Raw genomic sequence first — 18,449 nt, forward strand, 5'->3', positions numbered from 1 at the left:
GTTTCAAGCTTTTTTTGTTAAAAAAATAAAATTATTTGGTTTTTAGAATTTGAAAAAAATATACTTTTCATTTTTAAAAAATTCTCAAAATTTTTTAATAAACAAAAATTATTTCTATTTTTTGGGATTTTTTAGCATAAAAATTATTTCCAATTTTCTCAAATTTTTTAAATATTTGAAAAATATAACATTATTTATAACTTTTTTTAGAATTTAAAAAAAATAAAAAAGGTTTTTATTAAAAGTCATGTCCATATCTAGAAATATGGTCAATGTCGAATTAACATATTACACATAGAAATTCTATCTGTTGCATTTAAATGTGGTGCGTCCACATGACATGCAACTTTATTAATTATTTGTGAATAATTAACTAATATTCAATTAATTAATATTAGATATTGTTCTGATATATTTTAATTGAATAATTAATAATAAATATTTGAGATAGTATAAATTTAAATTTAATTTGTTTAAATTTAAATTATCTATCCATTGTATTTAAATTTAATTTATTTAAATTTAAATAAGGATTATTTATTTTTTAAATTTAATTTATTTAAATTTAAAATATCGTATCTCTATATCCCTAATATGTCTATAAATAGTGAATAGACGTACTGGTTTCAAAACACAGCAAAAAGAATGAACGTGAGTTCTTCTGTAAGTCAGAAAAGTCAAAAAGCTTTTTTCTCTCTTTTTTTTTCTCTTCATTCTTGAGGTACCATCAAAGGCTAAAGGGTTTTGGAACGTGTAATTCTTTGCGGAGGACTCTAGTAGCCACTCCATAACAACGAGAGTGAAGAAATTGTTACGTGCACGAAAGAATATTTGTAAGGCAAACTCCTTCGATCAAAGAAGGGAGTGGTATATTTTGTTGAAAAGGTAAGCCCACATTCCTACACTATCAACATCAAGGATTGAACCAAAATTAACAATTAATGAAAGTAAGTAAACTCAATTTTGTATAAATAATAGAAGAAGACTTAAATTTGATATTAAATTATTATAATTCAATGTGTGATAAAATATTTGTTTAATGGATTATTCCCAATTCTTATGTAAAATTAGTTAATCTTAAGTGTACATAAAGATTAGATATGATAACCAAACTTCAGGTTTTTCAAAACATAATTGTGCAGAATGTATGATTTATTGAACTCACATTTAAAATATCGAGGCCCATACAAGTATTGGAAATATAGAGAGGGAGAAAGAGTGGGCATGTGTTTGACTGTGGATAGTATATGCTAGTTTGAAAGTAAATTAAGGGGAGGGGAGGCCAGCTATATGTGGCTAATGTTGCAGTCGACTGACCGGCGGTATGATGAAAGGTGCGGCAGTGGGTGTGTGAGGACAGAGGAGGTGATGAGAAAAAGTGAAGGAAAATTTGTGAAATGAAGAAAAAATATAGTGTTATTTTAGGCTGATGTGGAAATGTTACTTTGGGACTATAAAGATTTATTATAAATACCTTACTTTGGGCAAAAACTTAGGTAATCCGTTACAGGTTTACTTACACTTTCCCTGGATTCCAGCCAGCCCGACAACAGTGCTTTTCCTCTCCACTTTCAAGCTGTTGTGCAAAAACCAAACTCACCTCTCTCTCTCTCTTTCATGGCTGGGTACAAACCCGAAGATGACTATGATTACTTGTTCAAGCTTGTTCTGATTGGTGATTCTGGTGTTGGTAAATCCAACTTGCTTTCGAGGTTTACAAGAAATGAATTCAATCTGGAGTCTAAGTCTACTATCGGGGTTGAGTTTGCTACTAAGAGTTTGAATATTGATGGCAAGGTCATCAAGGCTCAGATTTGGGACACAGCTGGGCAAGAAAGGTTAGTTTAACTTTTTATGTTGGAGCCTTTTTGCTGCCTTTTGATATGTGGTTTTAGTTGTTTTTATCTGAGCTTTCATGGGTTCGGGTGTTTTTAGCCCCAAATTTGCCACTTTTGAATTAGGTTTTAACTTTCTTTTTTTTCGTTTGTTGTCTTCTTGATGCTGAGAAAGCTGTTCAGTTTTTTCGTTTTGTCGTACTTTTTGAATTTCCTGGCATAAAATTTCGCGTTATATGAAATATCACGGGCATTTGATGGCAGGAAGGATGAATATTTCTTGTTAGATCACCGAGGCTTTTGTGTTCAGAAATTCTCAGTTTGTGAAGCAAATGAAAGTTTCTTGTTCCTTCAAAATTTTAGGATTATAAACAGAGGTGATTCTAGCTCTTGAGAGGATGCAACCTGTAGGATTTGTTTTTGTTGTTAATTTATCTACAATATAATGGATGTGTGAAGCTTGAATATCATATTGGATTCCATCCTTTTGTTTATACCTAACTGGAAATGTTCAAACTGTTGTTATGGTGAGTTTTTGAATGGTTTATTGCATGGTTAATGAGCTTATGTCTGTTACAGTGGACAATTACACTTCATTTTTTAACAATATGATTCATTCAATTGCTTGCTTATCCAATAAGAGTTAAAGTTTATTTTTCTATGCTTCTATCCTAGTTGTCTGTTGCAAATGTTTGCTGCTGTCTCTTTCAGTTGAATGGTGTGTTCTGCTTTTTGTGAATTGCTTTTGAGTGAGGATATAGCATTATTGTAGTTCATTTGTCCTTTTTCTATTACTTTTATTCCACCTGTTTTTCGGTTCCCATCAGATGAGATCTATTGGACCATATTTTCTTCAACATACAGAAAGTTATTGGATTTATACAAATCCTGTTATTTTCTGGTTTCTCGAAGTGGAAGACTTTATCCTTTCCTTGTATATTGACAGTGAAAATTTTTTAGAGGAAAAGAATGAATGCTGTAATGATTGGCAAAAACTTTAGGGCTGCTTACTTCCTTTAAATTACTTTATAATATAATGGTTTAGTTATAAAACATAATCCCTAGCAATTTTAATAATAAATATAAGTTTATTTTAAAGTAAAAGGCCTGTAATCTGGATGCAATGTGACAAAGATGTAAGCCATTAATAATATTAAATTATGGCAGAGTCATTTGACCATCTTTTTATTGAATTACAATGAAGTTATGGGTTACAAACTCTTCCTTGTGCTCGCTACATTTTGACAGGGCATTTTCTTAGGCAAGTTTGCATCGTTTTAGCTGATGGTTTTTAGTTTGTCTGGTACTTATGATATTGCCCAACATGATGGCTTGGTGGTCTGGCTTAAGTTAATACTCACTTCATTGCAAGGCTACCCAAAGCAAATGGTAGTAAGGTCTATGCAAGCTTAATTTTATTTTAAAAAATTTTCTATAAGCTCCTTATTCTCCAAGAATATAATCTGAATGAAGTAAGCATTTTCCTGCATGCTTAGGTTGCAACTTAAAACTTTTTTCCTATCCAAACCCTTTGAAACTATTGTTGATAAGGTGAATCCTTTTATTATTGCTATTGTTATTTTGTGGTAAACTTTGTTGTTGCTGCTTGACATAACAAAATTTGAAAATAGATATTACATGTTATTCTTTAAATAATTTCAAAACTAATTGGCGGCATTACATATGCTAGACGCATGCACAAATTAATGTAGGACAGCTAGGAAGTTAGGGTTTAAAGCAATTTTCTGATATGAATACTTAAGAAAACAAGGGAAAGTTGACTAAAGGAAAGAGAAGAAGAAGAGAAAAGATCCCTAAACTTCACACTAGGATTCTTCAGGAGTAGCACCTAAGGTTGATTGCATCACACAACAACAACAAAAATCACATTGGGCACACTTCTTTAGCTGAAGCTGTCCATGTAAAATCAGTTTTTATAAAAGTATAGATGCAATGTCCTTATCTTACATGATAAAAGCACTTTTTTAAAATACTAATAAAGTTCTCTTGCATCATGGTGGCTTATTTTTTGTGATAAGTTTGTTACTATGAGTGATTCATGTAATCATAGCTTGGGTCATAATCAGGAAGATAACCAGCAGTTTTAAGCAATTGTGGCTGGTTGAGCCATCACTACAAAAATGTGCCCAAGCTAAGTGAGAAAGGTTGCCATGTGTTCCATGGCAGCTGTGGTTGGTTGATATGCTTTGGAAATGTCTTCTAAGTACTCTAAAACTTTTAGAAAAGTTGTTAAATAGATTTCTATTCCAATGTTATTGAGGCTACAGAAATACCATAGGAAACATAGAAGTTCTACTGGGAAGAAAGTGGTACTTTCGGATTTAATTAAGTGGACTTTGGGAAATAGCCAAACCTTGAGGCCATGGAAGCAAACCAAAGCTCATTGTAATTTTATTACCATGGGGTTCTCTGCCAATACTTCTCTTACAAAGTTCTTTGTAGAAGGACTTTGGAGAAGATGGAAACAGAACATTATTAGAAAGCACATTGGGCAGACATCTTTAGGTAAAGCTGTCCATGCAAAATCAGTATTCATAAACGTAAAAGTATAGACACAAGGTCCTTATCTTACACAATAAGAACAAAGCACTTTTTTAAATATCAATAAAGTTCCCTTGCATCTAGCTGTCTTTTTTTTTTTTTTTTTTTTTTTTTTTGATAATTTTGTTGAGATTCATGTAGTCATAGTTTGGATCATAATCAGAAAGATAAGCAGCATTCTTTAGCAATTGTGATTGGTTCCATCACTACAAAAATCTGCCTGAGCTATATGAGAAAGGTTGCCATGTGTTCCCTGGCAGCTGTGGTTGGTTGAAATGCTTTGGAAATGTCTTCCAAGTATTTTAAGCTTTTAGACAACTTGTTAAATAGATTTCTATTCCAATGTTATTAAGGTGACCCGAAATACCATAGGAAATATAGAAGGTCTATTGGGAAGAAAGTGGTACATTCCGGTTTGATTTAGTGGACTTTGAGTAAATAGCCAAACCTTGAGGCCATGGGAAGCACACAAAAGGGCTGATACATACATGTAATGGGCAGCACTTGCTCAAATCCTAACCTAATGGGTTCTTGGAATCCTCTTTTTCCATATGCCACTTTTACATCCCTCTGTTTGATTTGGGACAACACGCTCACATGTAAACCTCAACAAATCTCCTACGTTCACTTGTGAGTTGTGTTCAGCTCTCTTGTGCAAGTAAACCACATTGTTTCTCTCAGCTACCCATGCACCCTTATTCTAGCACTCAACCACACACATCCCCCTGTGTCCAAGTTGTCCCTAGTGCACCACCTTTGCTTTGATTCATTGCTATTGACGCACCTTAGGCTAGCATTCAACCACGCATTTCCCTACGTCTAAGTTGTCTCAATGCACTCACCTTCACATTTGAGAAACATTGCATCAACAAACTCGTTGAATCCAAGTCAAATCTTTTGCTTTAATGCCAATTGGTTGGGAAGACAAGCCAAACCTTGAGCCCACAGGGAGTACATCAAAGTGCCCATACACACGTCTTACACTAATTGAACCCAAGAGCCTGAGGTATTTTTTGGTATCACTTTCAAGATTACTGTGGTGATCTGATCATTAATGACCCTAGATTCCCATGTTTGGCGTAATATTGTTATGAACAGCTGATCTTAAATAATTGTTTTTGGTATTGCATAGAAAAAAAGATTAAGGAGTGCAAAATACTCAAAATAACCTTATTATTAGTAATAAGGATGGAAAGGAAAGCAACAGTTTCAATTCTCAATTCCAATAAAATGCAACTGGATCTAATATATCTGAGGTGGCGATCAGAATATGGATATTGAATGGACAAGTTGTTAAGTAACAATCCATTGTTCTATTGGTGCAAGGCATGAACCAAGTTTGATGAGTTTAATTCCCTAAAATAGCCAGTCAAGTCATTCACATGTTCCTATAAAGGCCAATAATTGACATGTTCTGTAAGACAGCCATTGCCTTTTCTATAGCCAATAATTAAACATCAGTTAGCCAAAAGTATCCATAAAACCATGAAAATTTCCACAGAAAGTACTCCAAGTCCAATTAAATATTTATTCAAACTCCTGAGATGACAGCCAAAAGTCCCTGGGTTCACATCTCAAGAACTAGATCCAAAATCACTTTAGAAGTTAAATATCAAAATCAAATGATGGTTTGTATCTGTATATAGGAGTGCTCCCAAGCAGCTTCATGCCAATTTTCTTCTTCAATTGTGAAGGCAAGCTGAACAAGAAGTTAATCTTTGACTTATCTTTCATCAAATCTCGCTAGCAGTCAACATGTCTTCTTCATAATCTTCATAATCTCATTGGAATAAGCCATGCATCTCTCATCTCCTTGCACTTTCTTTTTCAAAAATGCTTGCATTCAGCTTGAATTCCTCTCTAGCTCTTTCAAATGCAATGCAAATCTTTCCCAGTTCAGACACTAAAATTGTCATAACAACATTGACATGCTTTCTCCTTTTATTTCCGTTCCCTTCGGTTTGCTTTCTTATTTGTGCAGTAGTAGCTCAAGTAGGTTAGCAAATAGATTCAGGTGAGCCAGCATTGTTAGGTGTGATATCTCCATTGATTTCCATTTCAGCATCTTTTTGAGCAACCATCGTTTCTTCTTCCTTGTCTATTTCTTCACATACATCAAATAAATCCTCTGCACCCTCTCCGGTGGCTCTATCTTTTCCAAATTTCCCTGTAAGTCCAGTCTACCAAATCTGACTAGTGTCCTATTCCATTACTTAACCAAAATAGCGTCACTATGGAAATCCCTTCTGAATTTCCTAGACTATGGACTACGCAAGGATATCCAAGGGTACACGCATCTCCATTTTGGAGTTATCTATCGACCCTGAACCTTTTTATGAAAGAAAAGATCTTACAATTTTGGCTAGAATTACTCGTGGACTCCAGATTTACTAAATACCAGCATGCTTGTATTGGGACTGTAGAAAACGCTCGAGTGTGGGAAGAGTCTGAATCTTCTTCCAATGTCTGTGTGTTCCTTCATGATAAAGGACTCCTTACAGCCTTAAAGCCTAATCCCAGATTGCTAGTAACCTGTAAGTACAGGACACTTTTGCATCCACCTTCCACAATTAGATGGCTTAAAGAATTCCAAACCACTATTTTGATCTGGCTCTTTCCACCTCTAGAGAAGCTCTATTTATTGTACTAGATTCTCAAAGCACACCCAACTGGGTTCATATTCCAAAACAGCCATACAGATATGAGCTCATTAAGCTAATACCAGAAACCTGGTTGTCGACTATAAAAAATTACACCAAATTGATGAATCTATCCAAACCTATAAAGAATTCAGATGGGAAAGTCACCATCACAAAAGAAAAAAAAAAAAGACTGGAGACCCTGTTTATGTTTCCTATGCAGTTCATGATGCAACCTTACTTTGTTAAGCCTGATGTTTTTGTAGAACAGTTTGGGTTGGGCAGTCTCCTAGAATGTGCTTTTAGGTCTGTAAAAGAAATATAGTTTTTGGGATGTCAATTTTACATGTCCAGTTTGCTTGAAAAATTGGTGTCCAAAAGTTGATTGAAAGAAAAAGAAATCCGCACAACAGAAACTCAAAGAAGTATGAGGCAGGAGATCTTGAAGTTGACCTTTTAGGAAGACCTACTGGAAAGTCTGACCAAAGCTTGCTAACGCAAGGAATTGTCCTAAAACTACAGGCAAGAATGGATGCTTTAACCAAGAACTTCTTTTGCTGATCCAAAGCAATAATTTTTCACAGCAACATTCTTGCAAAAAGAGGGATATGTTTTTTAATGCAAGTGTTTTAAATGGTAAAATTTGTGCAACAAATTTGGCAATTCTTTTCTGGGTTTCAAGGTATTACACGACTTTTTTTTTTCTCATGGTGGTGTTGGTTCCATTAATAGAAAAAAAAAATGCTGGTCATTATAATTGAAACAAAGTTGCCATTCTTAACGGGACAGTTAATTGAATGCCTGATTTTTAGAGGGCCATTTAATTACAAGTTTTTGGCAGAGATTTTTGTTTCTGCATGTGCGAGAGCACATGTGCATGTATGTGTGTGTGTGAGAGAGAGAGAGCGAATAGCTGACCTGTAACTTTTATGTTGTGCTCAGTTTAGATGAAAACAGTAGGACTTGGAGTTGTACATATTCATCAATGTTGTGTCCATTAGAATTTCATCTTTGAATGTACCACAGTTTGTCGTTATACTTCAGTCATCAGTCAAGTTTATGGTGTAACAGCAGTTATTTATGTTTCTGTGGTGACTAGTCACTTGACGTAGTTAATCTGACCTGTTTTTACCCTTGATTTAAATTTCACTCTCAAATGTGGGGGAAAATGGGTCTTTAAAGTTGGGGATAAATATAGAAGTAACCCTATTAGTCATCTAATGCCCTAAAATGCCTGCCAATAAACTATATTTTCCTACATCTATACGAACACAAATTTACCCCCTTAGAAGTAACACTGTTAGTTTCCAAGTTTGTTTCAAACCAAAAGATATATTGTTCCCTTTAGAATCATTTAGAATTAGTTATTTTAACTTGGTTATTTTGTCTCTGTTAATTTCATTATATATCACTGGGTTTATTATCACTCAAAGTGATATCTTATCATTTGTTATTTTTTAAATTATTTCTTAGGCTTATCTCAATGGGGTCCTAGAGCCCTATATATTAAGTTAGAGTAAATGTAATTCAGCAAGTGAGGTTTTACAAGAATGTGGTTGAGTTCCCTCAAAGATCCAATATCCAATTTCTTGATCGAGTAGATAGTGCATATGCTATTTCTTTCTTCTTTTTTTTTTTCTTATTTTAAACTCTTTTACATTGTCACCTGATTCCCTTTTATATAAATTATGTTGATTATTTGCTCTCCTTTTTCTATGCCTTTCGAGTACTTTCCTCTTTTTCTCCATTTTTTCCATTCCTTCTCGCCCCCCGCCCATTTATTCATGCCTTCCACCAGGGAGCTTGTCCCTGTACCAAATTGGAAACTAGGATTTTGAGACATTCAGTGCTGCTGTTGGCTGGATCTAACTGGCCTAGATGAGGCTGGGAATGGTCAAGACAAGTTTTGAACTGGCTTGCTGAGGTCAAATCTGGCCATGTAAGGTTGGATCCAGCCTGATCCAACTCTGAAAGAGGTAGGGCTGAATCCAACCTGGCAAGGCTGAAAATGGCCATGGCATGGTTTGATTTGGCTGCCAATACTATAAACAGTCTAGGCAGGCCAGATCCAGCCTATTGAGGCTGTAAACAGCCATTGCAAGGCCAGATATGGCCAAATCTGATGGATCCAGCCTGCTGATGGTTGGAAGCAGTCCTATAGCCCAGATTATGGCTGCTAATTTCATGATGACTTGCTGGCAGATGGAAGAAGAAAGGAAAGAGGGAGGAAAAAGACAAGAAAAAGGGGGAAAAGAAAATCAGGGTGTTCTTGGAATTTGAAATAACCAGAAGCTTTTTATTACCAATGGAATGTTTATGCCTATTACTTTTTAGGGGGATAAATGAGTGTTTATTAGAATGCATGGGGGAGAAGAATTTTTGGGCAAACCTCTGAGGGGTCTTGTATTTCTCACTTAGAATTGCTTAAAGTAGAAAAAGTTTTTAGGGAATGCCACTGGATCTTCAGAATGTTTTATTTTTCTTTATTCTCCGGAAACATCAACATTCACACTTGGGGAATGAAAACAGTGTTAATATTTTTGAATGTTGGTGCTATTACATTCACTCTAAATTGTTTGTTTGTTTGTTTTTCTTTTTTGTATCTTTTTAAGAGCATCCCCTTTATATTTTTAAACCTTGTTTCAAGAGTTTCTAAGTTATCTTCAAGAGTTTTGTTTCATATCTTGTTGATGCCTTACACCTATAATGGGTAGGCTCAAAACCTTGATTTTACCCATGGTTTGTTATTTTAGAGCTCATTACAATACCATGAAGCCTTTGGTAATCTATTTGTATTGAAATTGTATAGTGTTCTAATTTGGGGATGATATTAGCAAAGAGTTAAGCCTAACTTGGTTTCTGTTATGTTTGTGTGTTGTGTTCTGGATTTGACATAATGTCAAGCAAGCATCCTTTGAACTTTTTGTGATTAACTTAATCTGCTTTACAAGATTCGATACTTTAACAAGATGGCTATTACACCAACTGGTTATAGAAGATGATCTTGTAATTTCATATTTAATGGCAACTCTCTGTAATAAAACATGCATGATAGAATGAATGGAGAACAGTTTTAGGCTTAAAGTGTGTTGTCAATTGGTAGTTGTGTTGATGAGAGTCTTAACCTAGAAAAGGTAGTGGACTTAACCTTTAAGAGTAAAAAATTGTTGTAAGAGGGACTTAACCTTTAGTCAAAATTGGTTCTTATGCTGTGTAAAGGACTTAATAGAATGTATAATTAGAAAGAAACGAAAGGTAAACAAATGTTTTACCCTAACTTCTAGATAGAAATGAAAGGTAATCTACAATTGTTATATTCTAATTTATTTTACTTGAAACTGAACCCAAAAAAAAAAACAAAAAATCTGACCAATTTCATAATTTCCCAAAATTGCCTCTAACAAGTGATATTTCCGATTAGATTTAATTAAACATTTGGTACTTGAAATTTATCAAAATGTACACATTGATACCTAGTGAAAACTAAATGTACAATTTGCACCTTGAACCTTTCAATTATGTACCATGTTAACCCAAACTATTGCACCGCTAAGGCAACTGGCTTATATATTTGGCATTTGATCAAAATTATTTCGTCATGTATACATCAGATGGAACCATCAACATTCTTTTCAACAGCAATTGAAAAAATATATAGTTTTTTTCTCTTGGATGGTAAAAATCTCTCTCAAGATCTGCTAATTGTTGGATGCTACATGGCATCTATGTAAAATTTTCACAAAATGTTTTAGCATTATTTTAAACACATGACGTACACATGACATAAATAGACTGGTCAGATGCCACATAGGTGCGCCAAGTTAACGGTTGTATGGTATGGGTTAACATGGTATACTATCTGAAAGCTCAGGATGCCTATTGTATAATTTTTCTTTTCTTTAGATACTGATTTGTACATTTCATTATAGTTTGAGTGCCATTTGTGTAATTAACTTTTCCTCTAACAACCTTCTTGTGATAGTTTAATGTTTTTCCGTCACCCTTGTGATTATAGCATTGCTTCAGATTCAGATCCTTTCGTATTTGGGTCATGTCGGATTTGTGCTATTTTGTATTTGGGTTGCCTTGGGTTTGGAGGTTTGGTTATATTTGGTTTTGGGTCATTGACCTTTTTTAGTCAATCCATTGGATATCGAGTGGGTTTGGATGGGTTTTTGGGTTCAGGTAAATTTTTCCACCTGTAGCGCCCCCTGAGATAAATGCAGTTAATGAATGTAAATGTATAGAACTAGGGGATCTCAAGGATGGAAGAGTATAGTTTCTAAAAACTTGGGGAATTTTGTAATTATGCTTTTAAGCATCGAGAAAGTAATATGATCTGCCTCCATATAATTCATTCTGAGAATGCGTCTAGTGATACTTTGCTGTATATGTTTTATTAAGTTTCAGGACTCATTTACATTGGAACTTTCTTGGCTCTGCTACCCTTTTCACTGGTTTGGTATGCTTTGAATGATCGACCATTAGGATTTAACCAAAGTCTGATTAGCTTATATAATTATATAAGCAAGTTGATTGCATTGATAGATTCTGTTTGGTGAGCTACCTGATGTAGTGGCATTTGTTTGTCGTGGTGGTGTAATGGTTATTACCAATAATGTTTTGCCTGCACATTCGTTTTCTGGAGAAGAAAATTATTTCCTTTTCTTCCCTATTAAGTTTGGAACGGTTGTATAGTATGGGTTAACATGGTATACTATCTGAAAGCTCAGGATGCCTATTGTATAATTTTTCTTTTCTTTAGATACTGATTTAACATTTCATTATAGTTTGAGTGCCAAATGTGTAATTAACTTTTCCTTTAACAACCTTCTTGTGATAGTTTAATGTTTTTCCGTCACCCTTGTGATTATAGCATTGCTTCAGATTCGGATCCTTTCGTATTTGGGTCATGTCGGATTTGAGCTATTTTGTATTCGGGTTGCCTTGGGTTTGGAGGTTTGGTGTTAGTTGGTTTTGGGGTCATTGACCTTTTTTAGTCAATCCATTGGATATCGAGTGGGTTTGGATGGGTTTTTGGGTTCAGGTAAATTTTTCCACCTGTAGCCCCCCCTGAGATAAACTCAGTTAATGAATGTAAATGTATAGAACTAGGGGATCTCAAGGATGGAAGAGTATAGTTTCTAAAAACTTGGGGAATTTTGTAATTATGCTTTTAAGCATTGAGAAAGTATTATGATCTGCCTCCATATAATTCATTCTGAGAATTCATCTAGTGATACTTTGCTGTATATGTTTTATTAAGTTTCAGGACTCATTTACATTGGAACTGTCTTGGCTCTGCTACCCTTTTCACTGGTTTGGTATGCTTTGAATGATCTATATACTAACCATTAGGATTTAACCAAAGTCTGATTTGCTTATATAATTATATAAGCAAGTTGATTGCATTGATAGATTCTGTTTGGTGAGCTATCCAATGTAGTGGCATTTGTTTGTCATGGTGGTGTAATGGTTATTGCCAATAATGTTTTGCCTGCACATTCGTTTTCTGGAGAAGAAAATTATTTCCTTTTCTTTTCTATTAAGTTTGGTTTGAATGCCACCCTACTCCTGCCACCTCTACATTTTGTGCCTTCTCTTTGAGTTTCTTTATGGACATGGAATTTGGTCTGAAGTGTTAGACCAAATGCCATGTAGATACTGACCATAGTGAGCTCGTTTTGTAATTTTGGTCACGTCTGGGTTGCCTGGCCATTGAGCAATTGTTCTTCACAATCTGAAATTTAGTTGTTTTTTTTCTTTTATACTTGAGTGTGCCCTATAACAAATCTGTTGTAACTATTCCTGTTAAACTGACAAGTGCACGAAACTGCAATATTTTTAGGGTTACAAACCATAAATATTAAAACACATTCAGTTGTCCTTTTCACTCACTTTTTTTGACAGATACCGGGCCATTACTAGTGCTTATTATCGAGGAGCTGTTGGTGCATTGCTTGTTTATGATGTCACAAGACATGCTACATATGAGAATGCTGCAAGGTGGTTGAAGGAATTGAGGGATCATACAGACCCTAACATTGTAGTCATGCTAATTGGCAACAAATCAGATCTGCGACACCTTGTAGCTGTCTCTATAGAGGATGGGAAATCTTTTGCTGAGAGGGAATCTCTTTATTTCATGGAGACTTCAGCACTGGATGCAACCAATGTTGAAAATGCTTTCATTGAGGTTCTTACTCAGATATACCGGATTGTGAGCAAGAGGGCTGTCGAGACAGGTGGTGATGCTGCAGCCTCTTCTGTTCCGTCCAGGGGAGAGACCATTAATGTCAAGGATGAAGGATCTGTTCTTAAAAGAATTGGATGCTGCTCAAACTAGGTTTGCTTGTTTGGGTTTACACTGCACTTGGTATTTCTTTGTAAATGATTACATATAATCTGTCATTAGAAAGAAAAACTAGCTTGTTGCTTTGGAACTTGCTTAGAAGGCCTTTAATTAAGGTGTTGGTCCAAAAATACCAATAACCAAACATTTGATGGGCCTTTTTCCATTTCTTTTTCCTGCCTAAGTTTCAAATATGGCCTGTTTCCTGGTCGCAACCCTTTTAATTGTTATGCCCTTCTTACTATTAAAACGCGTGAGAAAATCTGAGAGTTGCTAAATTAATTTCTTGCATTGGCTTTGAAGGGGATGTGGCAGTACTTAAATTGTTAGTCCTTATGCTTTGGATTCAAATTTTATTCGTTTATAACGTAGACGCAAGGTTGCCCAACGCCCCACTATACTTTTTATCTTTATGGGTGCTGGACCATGCCTTTAAGTTTCCTGCTAAAAGGTCAGATCCTTTAAGGATTAGAACCTTTTTGTATCAATATTGTCCCTTTAAATGAGTGACTGTCTTTGCCTATAAAAAAAAAAAAATCTGTGTCCATGCCAAAACAAATATCATATTATGAGGAAAAACTTTTTGATTTAGGTTTTCACTCTAAATTTTGAAATAGGAAAATTGTTGAGAACTAAATGTACTGAGGAAAGTAAATTTAAAAGTGAAATGCAGAAAGTCACTCAGATTGTTACTTTGGTTATTTGCTTTAGAAACTAGAAAATTATTTCTTCTATTTTTTTGTGAAAAGATAGAGAGAGCTAGTATGTTACTGGGTTTATACATTTAGATATACGTGACCTAATGAACACAAGTGCTAGAGGAGGATATTCTTATTTCATCATTTTCATAAATGGTCAATTGCTTGGTGAGTATTAATGTGAATAACTAGATGATAGATGATCTTGTACAAATTAATAAGGAGGAAGTAAAGCACTTTTTGTAAGGACTCAAAGGACTCAAAGATTAAAAGATATAAAATGTGGAATTTGGACATTGAAATATGAGTATGCTTCAGTGTTGGGAGTCTTTTTTTACAAAGATTAAAGTTTGGCGGGTTATTAAGGAGTGTGATGGAAATGAGGTTGTTGGTCCTAATGGATTTAACTTAAATTTCTTCAAAACCCAATGAGTAGTGGTGAAAGATGAGGTAATGAAATTTGTCATAGATTTTTACATTACAAGGAAGTTAAGGTATAGGGCAAATGGAAGCTTTATCACTTTGATCCCGAAGATCAAAAACCCTAGTGCCATTGAGGAATATCGCTTTGTTAGCCTTGTGGGATGCGTGTACAAAAGCATAGCTAAGGTTTTAGCAAATCAACTAAGGTAATTGGTGAGGTAATTGGGGAAAACTAGTTTGCTTTTGTTGAAGGCAAACAATTATTAGATTCAACATTAATTGCAAATGAGGTGGTTGATCTAATGCAAAAAAGTTGTAGTGGGTGACTAATGCTCAAGGTGGACTTTGATACAGCATATGACAGTGTGATTGGAGGTTTCTCGAATTAACTATGGAAAAGATGAGTTTGAGAGGAAGTAGCAACAATGGATAATGGAATGTGTGTCAACTACTCTAGTATCTGTATTAGTGAATGGGTTACTCACAAAACCAATAAAGTTTCAAAGGGGATTACGTTATAGGCGTCCTTTGTCACCATTTTACTTAATATGGTAGTTGAGGTCTTCAGTTGTATGATGAGTAAAGCCAGAGAAGAAAACTTATGTTGTGGCGTCCTTATTGGTGATGGTGGTTTACAAGTATATTGCAGATGATACTTTACTTTTCTATCAACCAAATCTTGAAGACTTGTGGAATATGAAAAGAGTGTTATAGTGTTTTTAGATTGCATTTGGTTTAAAGATTAACTTTCAGAAAAGCAACCTGTTTGGTATTGGAGTAAATGCAGAGGTTTTGGGATCATGGGCAACTAGAATACATTATAAGGTTGGGGCATTTATTTAGGATTATTATTAGGGTTAGACAAGCTTTGATGAAAATTTGGAAACTTGTGGTGGACAGAGTTGAGGCTAAATCAAAAGGCTAGAAGTCAAAATTGCTACCACATGTGTTAGATCAAGAAGCTTAAGATAAAGAAACGAAGGGGGGGGTGGGGGGGGGGGGGGGGGGGGGTGGGATTGAACTGGTCTTTAAGAAAAAAATTTGTTCTTTCTTGAAAATAGAGGTAAAGATGAAAATTTTGAAAGCATAGCTTAAGAACCAAAGTGTAAAAGCTTAAAAGATGACGAATAAAGCAAGTAATGAGTATAAAAAAGAAGAGAAAAACTCAACCATGATTTTTATAGAGGTTCGACTTTCAAAGTCTATGTTTTCTCCCTTGATAGCATAAGGAGCTTGAATCCACTATTAACTGCCTTTTTCAACCAAGTTCAAGCATAACCTTTATAAGCAACTACCTTTTAAGGATCACTCGTAACCTTTTAACAAGCATTACCTTTTTAGGATCAAGTATAACCTTTACAACATTGCATTTTAAGGATTTAGCACAAGCTCTCTACCTTTTCAAAGAGGTATAACCTTTCTACCTTTCGCTATGGAGGTATAACTTTACAATAATGGGTTAGGAAGCTTTAAATCTTTAAAAAGGCTTATGAGGTGAGATTAGTTTAAAAGAATGAAGATGGATCAGAAAATGTAAGCTCAAGAAATAATACTCTGTTTTTGAGAGTTTACTTTAAAGAGAGAAATGAATGAACTTTGAGAAATTTTTGTTTCTTTTCTTCTTGGAGTGATTTTCTTGCTCTTTTTTCTTTCTAGCTGTTTTTCTCTCTTGAAAAAGTCTTTCACAAAGGTATTTATAGGTCTTTTAAATTTCTACTTGTTAAAGAGAAGTTTTGCCCAATTTTCAAAAGTTGGGGACCATATGAATTACATCAGTCAACCTTCAGAAATCGATCTATGGACATGTGAGAAGTCAATTCTTTTGCAACCCAAGACATTTTGTTTTCTAAGAATCAATCTTTCTACTCTTGATTCATAGATTATTCTCGCTTTAATTTGAGTCTGATGCTTCCTGTTTAGCATGAATTGATTAACGCGTTCCTTAGTAATTGATTTTTCCTATTTCACTTCAAGTTTGGAGCATTCTGTTTTGTGAGAACTGATCGTTGTCTTTTCCAAAAGTTGATTCTTTTTATCCATTGAACGCCAAATTGAGATTTCAAATTTGATTTTTCTCATTCCATTCTTGTCCTAGTCTCCACCTTTGCTTATTCAACAAGTTTCCAATCTTTCATTTTTATAGCTTTAAGAATCAATCATTGGATACTTGAGAAGTTGGTTCTTCTTTTTTAGCGTCTTTTCATTATGTTTCTGCCTTTTTAGGAATCAATCTTTTGCTTTTCAAACATCGATTTGTCCACTTCCAGTAGCTTTCTGTTTGATTAATAATCAATCTTTACGATTCAAAAGTTGATTCTTTCTATTATAGAGAAGAGATATTGCTTTCTATTTTGCAAAGAATCGATACTTCATTTGCAGAAATTGATTCTATTAGTTGGAACTTATGTTTTAAAGTGTTTAAATAGATTTTTCTTTTTACAAATAACTTCAAAACACTTTGAGGAATGTTCTTCAAGTTCAAAATCATTGTCATTTAATTTTAAAGCATATTGAGATCATCCAATTTTGTCATTTCAAAACTAAAACCAATTTTAAAGCTAACAATGTGGAGGTCGGGTCATATTGTTGAAATAGGTAATTAGTAGCCTTCCTATCTTTTTTATGTCCTTATTTAAGATGCCTCAAGGAGTAAAAGAGGAATTGGAGAAGATTTAGAGGCGGCTTCTTTGGGCTAGTAGTAATTCGAATGGTGGTATTCATTACATAAAGTGGGATACGATTATTAATTACAAAAAAGATAGGGGACTTGGCTTGATTGATTTAAAAGTAAAAAATAAGCCATTGTTAACTAAATGGATATGGAGGTATGGGAATGAATCTGAAAATTTATGGAGGAAAATCATGACTGCGAAGAAAGACTAAGATCCGCGTGCCTTGTTACCTAACGTTTGGGTTACTCGTAAATGCTCAAGCAGTTGGAAAAACATTATTTCTCCTCTATTGCCTATTGGCAAATTTTTTTGCAAGTTTCAACTAACATGGGGGTTATTGTAGATGTAGACATCCCATTTTGTCCAAGGTGTCTATTGAATTTTGAAAATATAAAAAAGATATGAAAACCAAGAAATTAACAAAAAAAAAGTAGATAAACATGAAAAGGGGTAAGGATATGTTGTTGGTCCCAAGTAAAAGTGCTAGAAGAGGGGGTGTATAGCACTTTTTGGCTCTAACTAAATTGACTTCTAATTTCGAGCAAGTTGAGAATTAACAACAAGAAGTCTGAAGTAAGATGAGGGAATAATTTAAGAAAGAATGAAAATAAAAACAAAAACAGAGCAGACAATGCACCAGAATTTAGAGTGGTTTGGTCAAAGACCTACATCCATTACTTTGATTATTCAACCAAGGATTTTAGAAATCAAATCACTAAAAATAGTGGAATTCTCAAGCTCCCACCAAGCTTTACAATGGCTTTTAGCAAGCTCAGCCACAACCTTTTACAATGGTTTTTCCCCAGATCAACCAAAACCCAAACTAACTTTTCTAGGCTAAGTTAGTACCTATACACCCAATCAAGCAATCCAAGCTTGAATAAATTCCCTTAGAGTGTCTCGCACACTCTAAGTATACAAGGAGAAGAGAAATAAATGTGTACCTATGACCACTGACTTGATCTAAGTGGTACAAAGTGAAGTGCTTGAATCTTTTACAAGAATAGAAGTGGAGTGCAGAAAATATGCTGAACGTTTTTGTAATTTTTGAGCTCTCTTTGGACTTGGAAGCCTTTGGATACCTTTTCTAGCCATTGGGAGCCTCTTAAATACTTGAAAAATTAGCTCTGATAGGTGTTAGGTAGTTTTTGACTGTTGAAAACAGTTTGGTGGTAGTTTTGACCGTTAATCTGTCTTCTAGTGCTCAATTCAAATTTTCTGACAGAATAATCTTGGTCCACTAACTGTGCTCTTAGTCGACTAAGTTG

At 34.5% G+C, this 18,449-nt stretch overlaps 1 protein-coding gene across 1 annotated transcript; it reads left to right on the forward strand.

The window, feature by feature from the left end:
- The first annotated feature begins 1,471 nt into the window (after positions 1-1,471).
- ARA-2 (Ras-related small GTP-binding family protein) lies at positions 1,472-13,690 on the forward strand. Its single transcript, XM_007044039.3, has 2 exons — positions 1,472-1,838; positions 12,947-13,690. Exons 1-2 carry the CDS (start codon positions 1,618-1,620, stop codon positions 13,380-13,382), a joined length of 657 nt encoding a protein of 218 aa, XP_007044101.3. The 5' UTR covers positions 1,472-1,617; the 3' UTR covers positions 13,383-13,690.
- Positions 13,691-18,449: the final 4,759 nt, after the last annotated feature.

Source organism: Theobroma cacao, chromosome 2 (assembly GCF_053813885.1).
Source record: "Theobroma cacao isolate CCN51 chromosome 2, ASM5381388v1, whole genome shotgun sequence".
In the NCBI taxonomy this organism is placed as follows: domain Eukaryota; kingdom Viridiplantae; phylum Streptophyta; class Magnoliopsida; order Malvales; family Malvaceae; genus Theobroma; species Theobroma cacao.